Source organism: Mus musculus, chromosome 17 (genome assembly GCF_000001635.26).
Source record: "Mus musculus strain C57BL/6J chromosome 17, GRCm38.p6 C57BL/6J".
Lineage (NCBI taxonomy): Eukaryota > Metazoa > Chordata > Mammalia > Rodentia > Muridae > Mus > Mus musculus.
The window spans coordinates 86,993,910-87,010,827 of NC_000083.6; the positions used below are offsets into that span (position 1 = coordinate 86,993,910).

Consider the following 16,918-nt stretch of genomic DNA (forward strand, 5'->3'; position numbering starts at 1 on the left):
ACCACCACCAACAAACCCTGGCACTGCCCCGCACTCCAGCCCCCAGTTTAAAGCCTAGCATCTTTACTATGGCTGTCCGTCCTTACAGGTTCTTTTCCTTCCATGTCTGTATGTGAGTCATCCAGTTTTAAGGATGAAGTCCATGAGACCATGTTGGTCAAGGCCTGTACTACTGTAATACTTGCGGTACATTTCAGTGTATGTTATTATAGTAGAATACTTAAGTGTAGAGCCCGCCTCGGTTCTCTGTGCAGACTTGTCAGTGAGAGCTACAGGAGTCACAGTGTATTGCCTCCTGCCCCCGTGTGTGTGTTTCTTTGTATGTTTTGCTATGGGATCTCACTGTGTAGCCCAGGCTGACTGAATTCCTCATCTCTCTTCGCCCCCAGAATGCTGGAGTTATAGCAGTGTGCACCACAGCCCTCTGTTTTCTTCATTTTTATTTGATTTGTTAATTGTATTATTTTTTTAAATTATTATTGAAAAAAAGGAAGAAAACCAAAGCCAAGTGGAATCACCTCACTTCACAGAGAGACAGATACATTCCTGGTTGTTCTTTTGACCCTGTAATCTAACATAGTTATCGCTATTAATCTGTGGACCGGTAAGTATAAATAATGACTTTCCCTCCCCCCCCCCCCCCCCACAGGAAGACTATGATCGTCTGAGGCCTTTATCTTACCCCATGACTGACGTCTTCCTCATATGCTTCTCCGTGGTAAATCCAGCCTCGTTTCAAAATGTAAAGGAAGAGTGGGTACCAGAGCTAAAGGAATATGCGCCAAACGTCCCCTTCTTGTTAATAGGAACTCAGGTGTGTCTGCTTTGATTTTACTCATTTAAGAAGGTCTATAGTTAGCTAGGAGGGATTGCTCTCAAGCAAGACCCTGTGACTAGCAAGTGATGTGTTAAGTAAGTTTCAAATGGGCAATTCCTCTCCTACTTCTACATTAAAATAATTCCCCCAAATTGTATTTGTATCTTTAAAATCTTATTTTGTGTATTTTTTTAATATGTGAAGACTAAATGGGACTATATGCATTGGTTTCTTTTAAAATACATATTATAGGACATTATTGATCTTTCTTAATTAGATTGATCTCCGAGATGACCCCAAAACTTTAGCAAGACTGAATGACATGAAAGAAAAACCTGTCTGTGTGGAACAAGGACAGAAACTAGCAAAAGAGGTAATGAATCCCTGCTGGGCTTAACGCAGATGTGAAGATGAGGGCTAGGCTAGAGCACTGCTGTGCCTCAGGTCCCAGCCCTATTGAGTGTTTCTCTCTCAGACCCCCATCAGCTCTGCACTGACACGAGGAAGGTCTGCTTCCCTGGCTGTAGACAAGAAAGAATGGGACCCTTTAAGTAACAGGAGCCAGAGACTTTTCAGTAAAAAATGGCAGAGCTGAGCTTCCAGCTTGAATGTTTGTCCACCTGTGCTAAGCTGACAACTATGACTTTAAAGGCACCTGTAGGAGGTAGCCGAGGCAGAGGCGGAGACTTCACATCCTTCTTAATTATTTAAACATTTGTACTGTGCCAAATTAGGCTCTGCTTTCAGCTTACACGCCTGCAGGTGCAGTTGAAGTGACATTAGGTAACAATGTAAATCTATGGTTACAGAGAAAATTATGGGTAGTTTTCTACAAAATATTTAGATACATATAATGCCTTTTAATTAAATTTACATTATTCCTTACCCCAAAGGTAGATTCTTTTCCACTTCATATGACTGACTATAAGATTACTGAATTCCTCTAATTCTTTTTTTATTTTTCCTGTTTTGGCTTTAGTAGGATTTTTGTGTAAGTGCAATCTAATAAGGTCTTTTAAACTGTGTTATGAGGAGATAGGAAGAAGCGAGAGAACTTTCTGGAGGACAGCATTTCCCCAAGGAAAGAGAAATGATTTCACCAACTCCAGGAATTCCTCGCGTTGATTTTATAATCTTGGAGAAAGGAGTAATTTCTAAATGCATAAAAGCAAAAGTTATAAATGCAGGTTATCTCAGTACATAAATACGTGCTATTACACTGGATATTAGTAATCAGATTGCTGTGTAGGGCATTAACCATAAAATGATTTAATCAGAAGATGGCATAGACCCTAGTGGAAAAGTGCTAAGAACATTCATCCGAAGTCACCAAGTCTGAGGAAACTCCAAGGAGAAAGAATAGAAACTGTGTGTTCTAGCTAGGCATAGGGGCATAGGCCTTTAATTTCAGCACTCAGGGGGCAGAGGAAGGTGGAGCTCTGTGAGTTCAAGGCTAGCTGGTCTATAGAGTAAGTTTGAGGACAGCCAGGGCTACATAGGGAAACTGTCTCAAAAAGCAAGCCAGCAAACAAAAGAAATTGTGTTTTCTTACTCGGCAGGTCTAACAACCCAGTAGAACACGTTAAGACCCTACCGTGCTCTTAGGAGACCGTAAAGGAGTGAGCACAGAGTTTAGAGTGCCAGAAGGGAATGTGTAGACTGAAGAAGCCAGGGAGATAAATTAAGGGATGGAGCAGCCCAGCAACCCTGACAGTCAACCAGTCAAGGAAACGACTAAGGTCTACACAGGGAAAGCAGTGTTCTTGCCTACCCTTGGCTTTTTAACTGCATCTTAGATATGGCAAGCATCTCCCGCATCAGTCTCGGGTTTGAACTCCTCAGGACCCCTCACTGTTCGGCCTTCACCCTCCTCCTGTTTCCCGCTGCTCTTTGTCCCAGCAATCACCAGTGTCTACTCTGTATACCTTTTCTGGCCACACAGTAGGACACCTTGACATGTCCCCAGGACCTTAACATATATCGATTATCTAATATTTGATGAATGAGTTTTCCATAAAGAAATCCAGAAGGCCATACACTAGTATTTTAACAACCGTCTCCCTCTGGGAATTGTGAAGATGCATAATAAGGTTCTTTCTATATAGCTATATTTTTAACGTGTTGTTACTGAGTTGTATAAAACCTTGATGTAACTGTGGCTTTTTCCCTCCTTCCCAGATAGGTGCATGCTGCTATGTGGAGTGTTCAGCTTTAACCCAGAAGGGTTTGAAGACTGTGTTTGATGAGGCTATCATAGCCATTTTAACTCCAAAGAAACACACAGTAAAAAAAAGAATAGGATCAAGATGTATAAACTGTTGTTTGATTACGTGAGAAACATCTTTAGTGGCCAAGGAAACTGTCCATTTCTCCCAGAAAGCATTTGAAATGCTACAGCGCTATCCTGACCTCTTACAGTGAAGCAGTTTAACTTGAGGAGGGAGGGAACCTGTCCTCAGCATTCTACAGAGTTCATTGAGAATGTTTCAGAAAGGTCTAAGCGGCAGCGAACAGCATCTGAAGCCACAATCTACTATAAATACTTTATTTCAACTAGAAGGTACAATCTCTCAGGGGTTTCATAGTTAAAAAGCTACAATCACATCATGTTGAAATGACATTTAGAAAACAACAGTGCTGTAAATGGACTGCCCGGCTTGGACCATGTAACTTCTGCACAGCCCTTATGGAATCTGCACAGAGAAATAACTTCTCTCCTTTCTCCTCTTAATTGTTCTTGTATGTAAGCTGCTTTCTATTCCAGTAGATCCAGAGTGGCGAGATAACCAGGCCAGCCACGTAGCCAAAGGTCGCTCCGAGTGTACAGGAGATGGGCCACACCTGAGGAAAGAATTGAGATCTAAACCAACCGATGCTTTATTATACTTGAGCACAAATGAAGTGTAACACAAACCTTTCTATAGTGAAGCTTAGTGTGCTTTCTTAAAGAATGCCAAGTTGAATAGATCATAACTGCTTTGATCATGAACACTAAAAATGTACACATTTTAGTTAATGTGCATTAAACAGTAACAAGGCTTCTGGCAACTGTAGATTTTAGTTTGATGTTATCCAAATTGCATGAAATACATGCTAAAGTAACGTTTAAAAATTGGGTCATAGTTTGCCATAATCCTGAACTCAGTTTAGCTCTCTGAATTAGTTGGCCATTTTCTAATTCCCACATTGGCTGTATACATCAAATGAAGTAAGTGTATAGGCTGACCGATTCTCAGAAACTCTCAGTCGTGTCAGAGGGAAGACCTGGAATCTAAGCGCGTCCTGTGGGATTTGTGGATATCTGCTTCCATAGTAAAACTGATGTCCGCTTGGAGCTGCAGCTAGCACATCCACAGCAGAAGGCACAACCCACAGCTTACGCACACACCTAGTGAGAGGCGAGCAGAGCACTGCTGCCTTCCCAAGACCCTTCCTCCAGCCACGCTACATTTCACTAAGCCAGAGATAATAATGGTGACTTTTCTTTGTAATGCCACAGACAGGGTATGTGTGGAACGTCTTGGAAACAAACTTTCATGCTCCTTTGTAAAGCTTATTTGGTGTACCGCAGCCATTTCTAACCCTTCTCCGGGGAATAGGCCATCAAAGTGTACTGCAGGCAAACCATCTTACTAACTGGCTGGAACCTCATTTGGCTTTCTTCTTCGGTCTGCTATGGATCTGCCTTATTCTAAATGCCATGCAACAGACAGTAGTGTAGACAAAGCTCCCATGGGAACCACCTCCTGCAGTGGAGGGAAGCAGATTCTAACCCAGGCATTCTTACCAGCCTTCTTTAGGTTCAAATTTGCAGTTGCTTAAACTACGACTTGTCTTTAGCAAGCTTCTGTTATCTTCCATGGTTTGTGCTTAAGCTTTGTGTATTGCACAGATTGGGTAATGGAACACTAAACATTTATACTTGAAAATGACAGCCTTAAATGTTCATACCAGTCACAAATCTAGATGTACTGTCTTGCATGTGAGCTTTGTAGGAGTTTTTAAAATATAAGCACCACACTCCCCACTTGGTAGTGGACAGTCTACTGGACAAGAGTGTTCTCCTGGAAGTGGGCACAGTATGTCTTCAGGCAGTGGTGGTTCACATTAAGTATATCATGGCCTTATGTATGCTCAAATGGGACTTCTGTAATTTTCCCATTTAGTTTTGGTCTGTTTTTAGATAGAATTGGAAGAAACTGTATAGTTAACATGAGCTAAGTTGTCAAACCTATGATCTGAAGGAACCAAGACAGTAAAGTATTATTCGTTTCCAAGTTGCCTGTGGAGATTTGATGGCTTGTTCTTTTCTTCAAATCCACATCTGTGAAACCCTTGACACTTGGTGTTGGCAATGAGTTTAAGTCAAGGACTTTCCTGCTCCAAGAGAAACGGATTCAGAATCTGAACGTGCACTGGTGTCACCTCAGTCTCCTCATGTTTGATCACGGGGACAACCTCTTGTCCCAGTCATTCATGAGCTCTGAGCACTCTCCTCCGACTGACAGCAGTCATGGCTGGCCTCCACCTTCTCCAGATGGTAAGACCTTGTACATAGACCACGTGAACTCTCGCAGACGGCTGCATCACCCGAACCTGAGGTGCCTTAGGTGCTCTATTTACCTGGATGGGGCTCGGAGTTTCCCATTGCTTGTTAAGAGCTCTTTGTGTTTGTTATTTAGTATTTCTTTTTGCAAAACCTTCTCTGCCACTTTAACCAGAAAACCAAAGATTTGTTTTCTATTCATGAGCAGATTATAGAGACACTGCCTTATTTTCAGACGCATATAGCTTCATTAATGGCTTAGGTTGCAGAAGAAATTCAGACTAGTCTCTGAAATAACTCTTTCAAACTAGTGAAATATCTGGGAAAGAAAATACTTTTCAAAAATATTTTATTAACATGAACTGTGTTAGTGAGCACACTGCTTCAAATAAGGTCATGTGTGAAAGAACATTCAGAAAGTTATAATTGGTTAGTGTTTGCATAGAAAATTTGTTCTAAAGCCCTTTAAAATTTTTAGGGAAATCTTGAAATCTTACAGCACTTACTTTGCTAATGTATGCCCTTATCTGTCCTTACAGGTACACGTAGCTTCCTCGTGGTGATTTATCATATTACATACGTAGAGCTTGAGTTCATGCTATTTGTTATAAATTATCTTAGTTACTTTAGACACTGCTTCCGTTTGATTTTTAATTATTGGTTTTAAATACCAAATTAAATGCTGGTTTGTTGGTTGTTGTTTTTAAATGATTGTTCCTTCAACAGCATCCCCTCCTGACGGATGGGGTCATAATAAAATGAGATGCGTAGTTTACTGTTTTATGTAAAGCACTGGACTTCTTACCTCAGGAGTTTTTATTTATTCCCCTTTCCTCTGCTGTGCGACTGCTCACCCCTGGCAATGTGTGAGCTCTTGCACCCCCTAAAAAGCTCTGTCAGTCAGGGTGTGGGAGAAATAACAATCCTTATGGGTCCCAGCCACATTCTGACTTGGGGTACCAAGTTCTGTTTGAATCACTCTGACTTCGGTATGGTTCACTATTCTCAAACACACACACATACATTTGCACACATTCTTTAGACACTTGCCATACTTCACTTCCAAAGAACATGAAATGAAGCAAATTCTTTTTCCAGTGTTTTCCTCCTATTAGGAGGTAAGGCTTGGACCACTCAGCCTTAATAATTCACTGTTATATAAAACTCAGAAATCCCTGTTATCAGCAAAATAAAATGTTTTAACTTTTCAAATGATTCCCTAGTGATGCCCCAGGCTTTGTGTGTAAAGCCTGCTAGGTGCTGCTGTGTCTCCTGCCATGCAATGCACAAGTCCTTTACTGTTGCCAATTCTCTTTTCTGACTGTTGTAAGATGTTTAAACCACACCACAGCACAGAAGTCTGCCTGACTTAGCCAGTCAGCCTCGTTTAATTATATTTTAATGAGACCTTAAGTTTTCCACTCAAAAATTTCCTTGTTTCACAGATAGTATTTTTATTTTCTTTATGCCACATTAAAAATCTGTAGTATCTATTAGCTAGTTCAGTTGCAGATATAAATATTTCTCCAAATTATGATAAGCTGAAATAGCTACATATAATTATTGTTTTATGTAAGGAAAACAGGAAATTGAAAACAAAAACATTCATATTAAGAAAGCCATTCACAAGGATTTGCCACCAAAGTGACATCATTTTATCTAGTTTCTTTAGTTTCAAATGTTTCTTAAAAATAACTCAATAGAAGAAACATCTCATGTTACATAACAATATAATAATGCAATGCAAGTAGATAAAATTAGTAAGGGTATCAAAGGAAAACCCTATTTTAAAAGATGAGTGGCTCCATCAGGTGAAAAGCCAGCATCCTAGTTATGCATAATGCATTCGCCTCCCATGCCAGCAGTCAGGAGAAGGATGGGTAAATCGAAGCCAACCATGATGTGGTTTTAGGGTTACTATGCTGCAATGACACACAGAATTCAAAAGCAACTTGGGGACCAAAGAAAGGGTTTTTTTTGGCTCATGCTTCCACATCACTGATGGTCATCTAAGGCAGTCTAGACAAGAACTCAAATGGGAGGAACCTGGAGGCAGGAGCTAATGCAAAGGCATGGAGGAGTGCTTGCTTCTCCTGGTGTGCTCAGCCTGCTTTCTTATAGAATTAGGGACCACCAGCCCAGGGTGGCACCACCCACAATGGGCTGGACTCTCCCACATTGATTACTAATTAAGAAAATGCCCTCCAAGTCTGTCTTTAGGGTGATCTAATAGAAGCATTTCCTCAACTGAGGTGCCCTCCTCACAGATGAAATCAGTTGGCACAGCAGCAAAACAAGGCTTTCTCTCACAGAACCCACTCTGCTGCACTCCTGTGACCTTGTACTTCAGAGGCTGGCAGGGTAACCAACGAAGGAGGCTCACCATGAGTCTGAGGCCAGCCTGGGCTACAGGGCAAGATACTATTTCAAAAACAAGACACCAAAAAGGAAAATAAAAATCCAACTCAATCAATCCCAAACTCTCCCCTCCCCATCCTGAAAAAGAAAAAAAAAAAAAAAAAAAAAAAGAAAAGCCTTGCTTTTAGGGCACCATTTATGGTCCTTCCTATAAATCAAGTGACTGTGGATTTATCACTTGAACCAAGAAAGGCCAGTTTTCTCAAAGTAATAAAAATTAATAAAGACTTTATATTACCTAGCATAGAATTTGGGCAAATGAAATGTGTAGTAGTTTTTTAAAGAAATAAAATAGCTTTATAAGGCAAAAAGCACTTTTAGACATATAAGCTGTGGACTGTTTGAAAGAACAGCATGGCCAGGGCAGATGGGTCACAGTGAAGAGCACTGCTGCTCTTCCAGAGGACCTGAGTGACTCCCAGCACCCACATGGCGGCTCACGACCATCTGGAACTTCAGTCCTGATCCAGCACCCCTTTCTGTCCTCTGTGGACATGCTGCATGCATGCTATACATAGACATACATGCAGACAAAACACGTAAAATAAGTACGTTAGCAAAAGAGAATTTTTAAAATGCAACAAAAGAATATGTCCCCTTTGGCTTTGGGAAGAAACTCTCCTGTTGTCTTGGGAAAGGAAATGTTCAGCAGAGTCACACAGGTACTAGCTCTCCAGTGTGCTTTCCTAAGGTGCAACAGTGATGGAGATCACTGGTTTTGGGTTTTGGCAGACTGGATTTGAATCTTGGCTTTGTGGTTACCAAGCATGTTGTCTCTGGCAAGCCATGTAGCCATTCTGTGCTTTGTTACAAACCCTGTTACCTGCAGGCACTCACACACACACACACACACACACACACACACACACACACATGGCAATAATAAATATAAGTATAAAAAAAATCTATGATTCCTGTCTCCAGTTTTACCAGAATAGAAAAATCAATATTTATGAAACATTCGTTTTTAAAAATCACAGATGCAACAAATTCTTGCATAATTTGAAACTAGAAGTCATAGGATTATAACTGAATTGGTTACTTACTGCAAAATGCCAGAGTAGAGGGTAAAACAGGTCACAGGTCTGACTGACTGAAGACTTGTGTGGTTTTAGGGAAATTGGTATTTCCCTTACCAAAGGGATTATACAATATTAAGCTAAATGATAATGTACACTTTACATGGCTCAAGATTGGGAAAAACTAGTATTTAACAGAAGATGGTCTGGATTAAAGATGTGCTCATGTCAGCTAATTCTGCAGACAGGACTGTGGCAGGACTTTCCTGAGAGACTTTCCTGGCCAGGCTAACTTGTGTGTGCATGCGTATGCTCAGACGAATTTACTGACTTTGACAGGAGTCCTGACCACAGATTCACTGCTCCACGACTAACAGGTTTCTAACTATGAGTTCTTTGCTGGAGAGAGGTCAGGGTAAATGCAGGTCAGTGTCCATTCACAATCAGCAAACCAGATCCAGAGAGCAGATGGTCATCGCTCATGTGTGTGTTCCTGTACTGGACTGCAGCATCTACACTAGGAGTACCCAGACCGCAGCATCTACACTAGGAGTACCTAGCAAAGCATTCAAGACCAAACTGAAAGGAAATGTGAGTGACCACCTGAAGGCACCAGCTTTGTCAGATAGGTTCTAACAGTCATGCAGATGAAAATCAACACAATGAACAAACCACTGAGAAGTAGCCTATGAGAGACATAGGACTGGCTAGCCTGGGCTAACCTTCCTTTGTATCAGAAAAGAGAATAATTCCTCCTCTGCAGGTTCATTCATTTCTCCTATTTCCTCTGATGGCACCCACATCTGGAGGCGCACACACACTGCAATTCCAGCTAAGGTACCCAATACCACTTTTGGTCTCCATGGGCACACACAGAGATATGTGCACAGATATCCACAAACAAACAAACAAACAAACAAACAAACAAGTAGAATAAGTCAGAAAGTGATAGTGCATACCTGTTATCTTCCTATGGCCACATGCTACATACATGTGTGCACACACAGGGAAGAAAAAGCATGCATTTTTCAGACAAAAACACTATAAATTAGCTTTAAATATGTTCCTGCAAATTTATTAAGATTTTGGTCTAAAAATACAGACATCACCAGAGTGATCATGACATTTAGAAGAAACAATGTGGGAAAGGAACGCAATTTAATACTTAAGCTATTCTGAAGAGAACAAAAGCTCTGGCTTTAAATAAAGAAACAAACACAGAGGTTTCTTGCAGTCTCCTCCGTGCAGGTGGAGCTCTGGTTTGAACCCCAGATCTTCCTCTTGCTATCAAGTGACTGCACACAGTGTGTTTCCTCCCTCCGTCCCACACTGCCTTTGTGGTGGGTAATAACAGGAATAAGATCTAGCTTGCTCTATAGTCCTGATTACATTACCTCTGGCATAGTACCAGACCCATACCTGGTACACAGAGACCTACAAATGATACTATGTTCTATTATTATCTGAAACGTGAGACAGAATTGAACATGGTATGAAATTCAAGTAACTCAATAAGCTTGTTTAACAAAATACAAAAAGAACAAAAGGAAAGGAAGTCAGGTAAGGGGTGCCAGCAGACGGACCAAGACAGAGAGCAACAAGAACTCAGTAAAAACAGTGAAGCTTGCACTTGTGTGTGCTCAATGTACTGTCAGCGGAGCATGTCACAGAACACAGCGGGGTGGGAGGTGGCCTCCTACCTTCTGTGGCCACCTTTCCTGCCTTCTACACAGAGAGGTCTTTCGTCATGCACACAGACCTTTCAGCATCTACCACTAACTACTAAAATCACTCAACACTCAGGTAAGTTGAAAATAAGTTTTCATTGACATTAACTTTCAGTGGTCCATCTCTGTCACTTGATGAAGAATCCATCTGAAAACTAAATGTATACTTGAGATCTGTCATTATGGAACACAGTTGATGCCTGGACACAGGAACACCACACAGAATCAAATTGGAGTTCAGAGTAGAGAAAACAGCATTAAAACATGAGACAGGTTTTGGTCCTATGAGTCCATGCATGTGTATTTTTAAAGAAAGCAGATGTTCCTGTGTCTCTAAAATATGAGAACCATAGCTCGGAGATGCTTGCTTACACACATCAAGTGTGCATCAGGCTGCAGGGGACAAAGGACCAAAAGCTCTCTTTTCAGCACATGCTGTCTGTAACAGGAGCGTTTGCACAGGGCCATCTCCTTACGAAGTTCTGCTCTAGCAAAGCCTCCACTTTATGAAATGCTTATCCCTATCTGATTCACCGCCTTTCTGGCAGCCTCTGTCAGTGTTACTAACCACAGTGAGGTCTTGTTCTGTACAGTTTTGAGTATTGGCAAATAACAGTAGCCCAACAAAACCTTGTTTGCTGAAAATGAAAAGTGAAAACAACCAAAAAGCGGCTGGTAAGAAACTGAATAAATCTGAGGAATGTCAACTTTATTCTTTCCCCGAGCAGTACACAATAGACTTTAAAAGGATCTTAGTGAATAAGCCAACCATTAACTTAAAATATCCCCTCCCCAAAATAATAAAATTAAACAGCCAGTGTATTCTAGCTAAATGAAATCTTTTAAATATTTTAACCACCGGTAATAATTTCCAATTAGCTTATTAGAAAGTCTCTGTAAAGTCCCTAATTGAGGAGCTCAGTGGGTAAGAGGCTTGTCACAGAAGTGTGCTAAAATGACATCTGATCCCCAGAACTCACAGAAAGCTGCACACAGTTGCCCAGCCTAGGCCATGGGAGCGCAGACAGGAGATCCCTGGAAGCTAGAAGAGCAGGCTCGCCTGGTGTATGCAGTGGTACTGAGGCCTGTCAGCGGACTTCTACATGTGCAGTACCAGGCATGCTTACACACACTTTCAAAGATAAAGTCAGTTCTGCCAGGCATGATGGCCCATGCCTGCAATCCCAGGACATGGGATTTGCTGAAAACAGGATCAAGTGTTTGAGACCAGCCTTGGCTACCTACAGAATTCTAGGCAAGCCTGGGCTACAAAGTGAGCTTTCGTCAAAGACACACCTTCTCCCAATGCCATAAGTCAAGGGAAAGCTACAGTGTTTTAAAAATCAGATGTTAATTTAAATCTAGTTCACTCTTTATTGTAAGTAAATACTGGAGGAGAAAAATTAGTAGTAAAAGCCTAAATAATCTAAAAATGGAAAACTGAACTGTAATTAATGTCTTCTAAGCAAACTTAAAACACATGCTTTAGTCAGCACATCTGCTTTCCACAATTCAGTTTCTACTTTTGTAATCTTGTAAGAACGTTCTAAACGTGTAAGATCAAACTTTTATGCAATAAAATAGGCAATGTATATACAAACTGACATTTTATCAACTCACTAAAGCTCATTCTCTATTTAGATTTAATTATACTAACTGAAAGCCATGAGTCTAGTAGTCCGAAACAATTCCTGTGCCCTTTTCAATAACTTAAGTGCTGGCACTCTTCAGTCGAATGAAGCGAGATGCCAGCTAGATCACCAAGTGGGGGTCGGACTTGCTTCATGCACTAAAGCCTCCACAAGGACAAGAGAACCACCACAGTCCCCCCACCTTCCCAGACCTGCACATGACAGTCAGAAAGGGCAGACTGCAGACTGACTGAGAGCAAAAGGAAAGCGCAGCCCTGTGGGAGAGACAGCGTCTAAGTGAGGCACAGAAATGCACCTAAAACCAGGCACTCTGCTCACCTGAAAACTCAGGTCCTGTCAGTGAGCATCAAAGATTCAGTCCCACCCATCTGTTACCTAGGAATTTACGATTTCAGCAAACGTGGATATATGATTAAGTAGGATGCTTAAAATTGATGCTACTACCAGTGAGAACTGAAAACAACCTAAATGCCCATTCATTAAAAATGGTTTAAGAAAATTAATGTTCCAGTTATGTAATTCTTCACTAATACACAATAACACCATAATATAAAGTTCAGAGGAAAACGCATTAAAAACACGCACATGATGAACAGCACGGATGGAGAATGGGCTGCAAAAATTACCATCAGAACAGAAATGATGGTGTTCACCCAGTAGGTGAAAAAAAAAAGCTAATTGTAACTTTCTATAATTATTAACAAACACAGCTTAAATGTAAAAGGCAAATATATCTTCTCTTTGAGACAAGAAAAACATTCTCTTCATATTGGGAAAAAAGCACATTCATTTTTAATAGCACTGTTCTTTTTAGGAGAAAGTGTCAGGGAAAACTCACGCTGCTGTAGACTCAAGTGTGCTTATCAGTGCGTTACAGTAAAGCACTGGCAGTAAGGGAGATGATCACAGTGAGGTTTATTACATTATAAATAACTATAGAGTAAAGAAGCACAGTCTAAAACAGTTAGAAATGAATGAAACAGGATTTTGGGGACAAAAAAAAAGGAAAGGTTATGGTATTACAGTGATGTGCTTATGTTGACAAAGTATGGAGTGCCCTGGCTAGTCTTAATTGTCAACCTGACACAGCATAGAGTCATCTGAGAAGAAAAGCAAAACTAAACGGAGGGATTTCTCAGTTTAGACTGGCCTATGGACATGTCAGTGGGGGCTACCTTGATTGTTAATCAATGCAGGAGGGCCCATCCACTGTGGGTAGCACCATCCCATAAGCTAGCTAAGCTTAAGCCTAGAAACAAGCAAGACATCAAAGAGTATTCCATCAAGGTCCTGCCTCAAGTTCCTCCCTGACCTTCCTCCCTGATGGACCACAGCCTGGAGTGTGAGCCACATAAAGCTGCTTATCCTCCCCTACGCTGCTTTTGGTCAGTGGCTTATCACAACAACAGAAAATACTAGAGCATGCTAACATATATCTATAATTTCCAAAACTAGGGAACAAAAAGTATGAGGATCAGGAGTTCAAGGCCTTCCTCAAATACAAAATGAATTCAAGGCTAGCCTGGGCTACCTAAGATACTGTCTCAAAACAACCATATTTTAAAAACTGAGATAACGATGCTGGGTGGTGACACATGAGCTTTGTACCAATGGCAAAGGAGGAGTAAGGGGCCTAAGTTTCAGGCCGGTCTGGATGACAGAACAAGCTCAAGGTTGTGAGCTAAGCCATGAGCTCTTGCGTCAAAGCACCAAAGGTGGGGGTATGGCTCAGTGTACTGTCAGTGTACTGTCAGGCTTCCTCTCAAATCACTTGCCTTTATTTTTAAAATTATGCTGGGAGCTGACAGGACAGCCCAGTGGGTAAAGGCACCTGCTGCTAAACCCAATAACCTGCTTGCTGGTTATAAAACACACTTGGTGGAAGGCAAGAACCTATTCTGATGTCCACTCTCGCACTCTAGCATGCATGCACCCACAGACATGCACACATAAAATAAATAAAGACGTGGCAAAGCTTTTTTAAAAAATTACTTCGCAATATGCTTTTTAATATATTTCAAGGTAAGTATTCAATGTGGCCATCAACCTAGATAAGAATATACAATCTAAGATTAGAAGTGTAATAACTTAAGAAAAGAAGAAGGAGAAGGAGGAGGAGGAGGAGGAGAAGCATTTCTGCATGTATTGGAAAATAAGCTAAGTTTAAGAACAGGGGCCAGGGTGTGACTGCTCTGCAAGATCCTGAGTTTGGATCACCAGCAGCCATGTGAAAAGCCACGGTGATACACATTTGTGATCTCAGTGCGAGAAGGTGAAGACAGGAGGATCCCAGAGATATGACGGTTAAACAGCCTAGCTACGTAATCTCCAGCAGAGTGAGAGATTGTCTCAAAATGAAAATGTGAGCCACAGAAGACACTGGATGCCAACCTCTAACCTTCACACGATAAATGCATAAGCACACACATAAGTACACACATGCATACGAGAGACACACACACACACACACACGCACGCACACAGAGTTTTAAAAAGAAGCATTCACGTTTGCATACAGAAGAAGCAGCTGGATAGTAGATGGCAGCCAACATGGGCGCCTATGGCACTGGGTCAGGTCCCGTGAGCTGTCACCTAGACTGCTCTGCCTTCCCTCATCTTGTCAGCAATGAATACCTTGCATCACATCCAGCTTTCTTCACCGGCTTTCCTACTGCTGGGCCAACACGCATTTTGTTAAAGTCTTTGAAACCAACCTGCCACGGTCTTTCCCAATCCAGTGGAATAGGAAATGCTCCAAGCCACGCTCCTGTGAAACTAGAAATTGTAGTGATCTGAAGACTATTCTCCCAAATAGATGTAACTCTGCAAGACACAACACATACGTCATTGGCAGATTATGTCGTTAAGAGCTAGAAACCACACAAGCACTTGAACAAATTGATGCTACACATATAATTTTCATTCATTTAACATAATCAGCTCAAAATGACAGAACCAGGTTGGTGAGATGGCTCAGCGGGTAAGAGCACTGACTGCTCTTCTTAAGGTCCTGTGTTCAGCATGAGCAACCACATGGTGGCTCACAACCACCCATAATGAGACCTGATGCCCTCTTCTGGTGCATCTGAAGACAGCTACAGTCTACTTATACATAATAATAAATAAATCTTTTTAAAAAAATGACAGAACCTTGAAGATGCAAATGTCATTCCTCTGGGAAGGTACTGCATGTGCACTGTGAAAGGCAAACAATACAAAACAGCACGGTAACAACAAACATATCCTCTTATCACAGCTCCTGAGTCCTTTCCCCACAGCTAACTGCCATTTCAAGTTATACGCCTTTCCAGAATGCACATAATTTTATCTTATGCATAACTGCATATATGAAATGTGTGTACGTATGTATTTTCCCTATTAAATGCATCATGTTTAGAATACTATAATCATTATAAAAAGAAAGTATTCACCTATTGGCAATAAGTCTCCATTTCTCTTTCCCATCGCCCTAAGCAACCGAGTTATTTTATGTCTCTGGATTTGCCTGCTCTGAGTATTTCATGTAAGTGGGCACCTGTGACACGAATGCTCTTACTGATTTCTTTCCCTTAGAATACTCTTTCCAAGATTCCTCTATGGTGTGGCATGTGTGTGCTGACACTCCAGTCGTACCAGTGGGTCACACATCCTTGTATAGATACTGCCGATTTTACTCCTCCAGCCAACAGTGGATGTGCATCTGAGCTGTACTGCCCTTTGGGGTTAGATATAATGCTGCTAGGAAAATTTATGTACAAATCACTGTAGGGACATGTGTTCTCATCTCTCTTGGCATTATACCTAGAAAGAAATAGCCAGGTCACCTGCTGTTTAATCATTTGAGGAATAGTTTCCTAAAGTAGCCAAAACATTTGATTTTCTCAAGTCATGTGTGAAGCGTCCATTTTTCCTACATCTTCCTAATTATCTGTGGATTATAGTCATTCTAGCCAGTGTGAAATGGTATCTCAATGCAGTAGACTTAAGACTGCATTAAAGTCATGCTACAGAAACCACTGAAGGATTTTAATTAAGCTAACAATGTGATCAGAGCCATTGGTGGCAAGAAACAATTCCCTTCACAGTCCTTTCATTATTCTAGCACATTCGTAACCGACCTCTGCTTATTAAAGTAAAAAGTACAAATATTCACGAGGTTGACTTCAATTTTGATTGTTTGGCATATCCATGAGTGTTTGTGGTCCTACATACAATAAACGTTAGAAAGAAAGAAAGAAAGAAAGACAGAAAGAAAGAAAGAAAGATCTATAAAACTATAAAAATTCTGTAGCCTGTATTTTTAAGAAAACATATTTATTAAAAATAACTTACATAGCTTTAAAATCAGAATGAAGTCTCCTCCTCTAATTTCTATACCCTATAGAAAAAAATGTTTCATGTATTATATTTCAAGATTTCATTTCTCTCTGCACTTATAACTGTTGGATAAGACCGTGCCTTTGGGAAGTTTGTGGGAAAGGGAGCCCCTGAGAAGACAGACAGCTCCAACATAGGGCAGCTGAAACAGTGAGGCTGTTAGGGGAATTACATCTTCTCCACTCCGCTTCTTCCACGCTTCCCCTCGTGTTACTCTTACAGTGTCCTCACCTCTGTATCCCTCATTCATTCTACTATCTTCTTGGCATAATGAGCCACTTAGAAGATAAATAACTTTCAGTCAGAACTCTCTTTAAACTTCCCTTGCACCACAGGAGCACATTAACGACTGTCCTCTGTCT

General features: G+C 41.1%; 2 protein-coding genes across 2 annotated transcripts in view; one reads left to right on the forward strand and one right to left on the reverse strand.

Annotated features, from left to right (window-relative positions):
* Positions 1-6,160, forward strand: part of Rhoq (ras homolog family member Q) — a 36,959-nt gene extending 30,799 nt beyond the window's left edge. Inside the window, exons 3-5 of the mRNA NM_145491.2 lie at positions 650-814; positions 1,095-1,190; positions 2,996-6,160. Of these exons, the coding sequence (NP_663466.2) occupies positions 650-814; positions 1,095-1,190; positions 2,996-3,151 (417 nt within the window). The 3' untranslated portion in view covers positions 3,152-6,160. The remainder of the gene's footprint in view (positions 1-649; positions 815-1,094; positions 1,191-2,995) is intronic.
* Positions 3,350-16,918, reverse strand: part of Pigf (phosphatidylinositol glycan anchor biosynthesis, class F) — a 28,143-nt gene continuing 14,574 nt past the window's right edge. Inside the window, exons 5-6 of the mRNA NM_008838.1 lie at positions 14,894-15,002; positions 3,350-3,658 (exon numbers count right to left, since the gene is read on the reverse strand). Of these exons, the coding sequence (NP_032864.1) occupies positions 3,545-3,658; positions 14,894-15,002 (223 nt within the window). The 3' untranslated portion in view covers positions 3,350-3,544. The remainder of the gene's footprint in view (positions 3,659-14,893; positions 15,003-16,918) is intronic.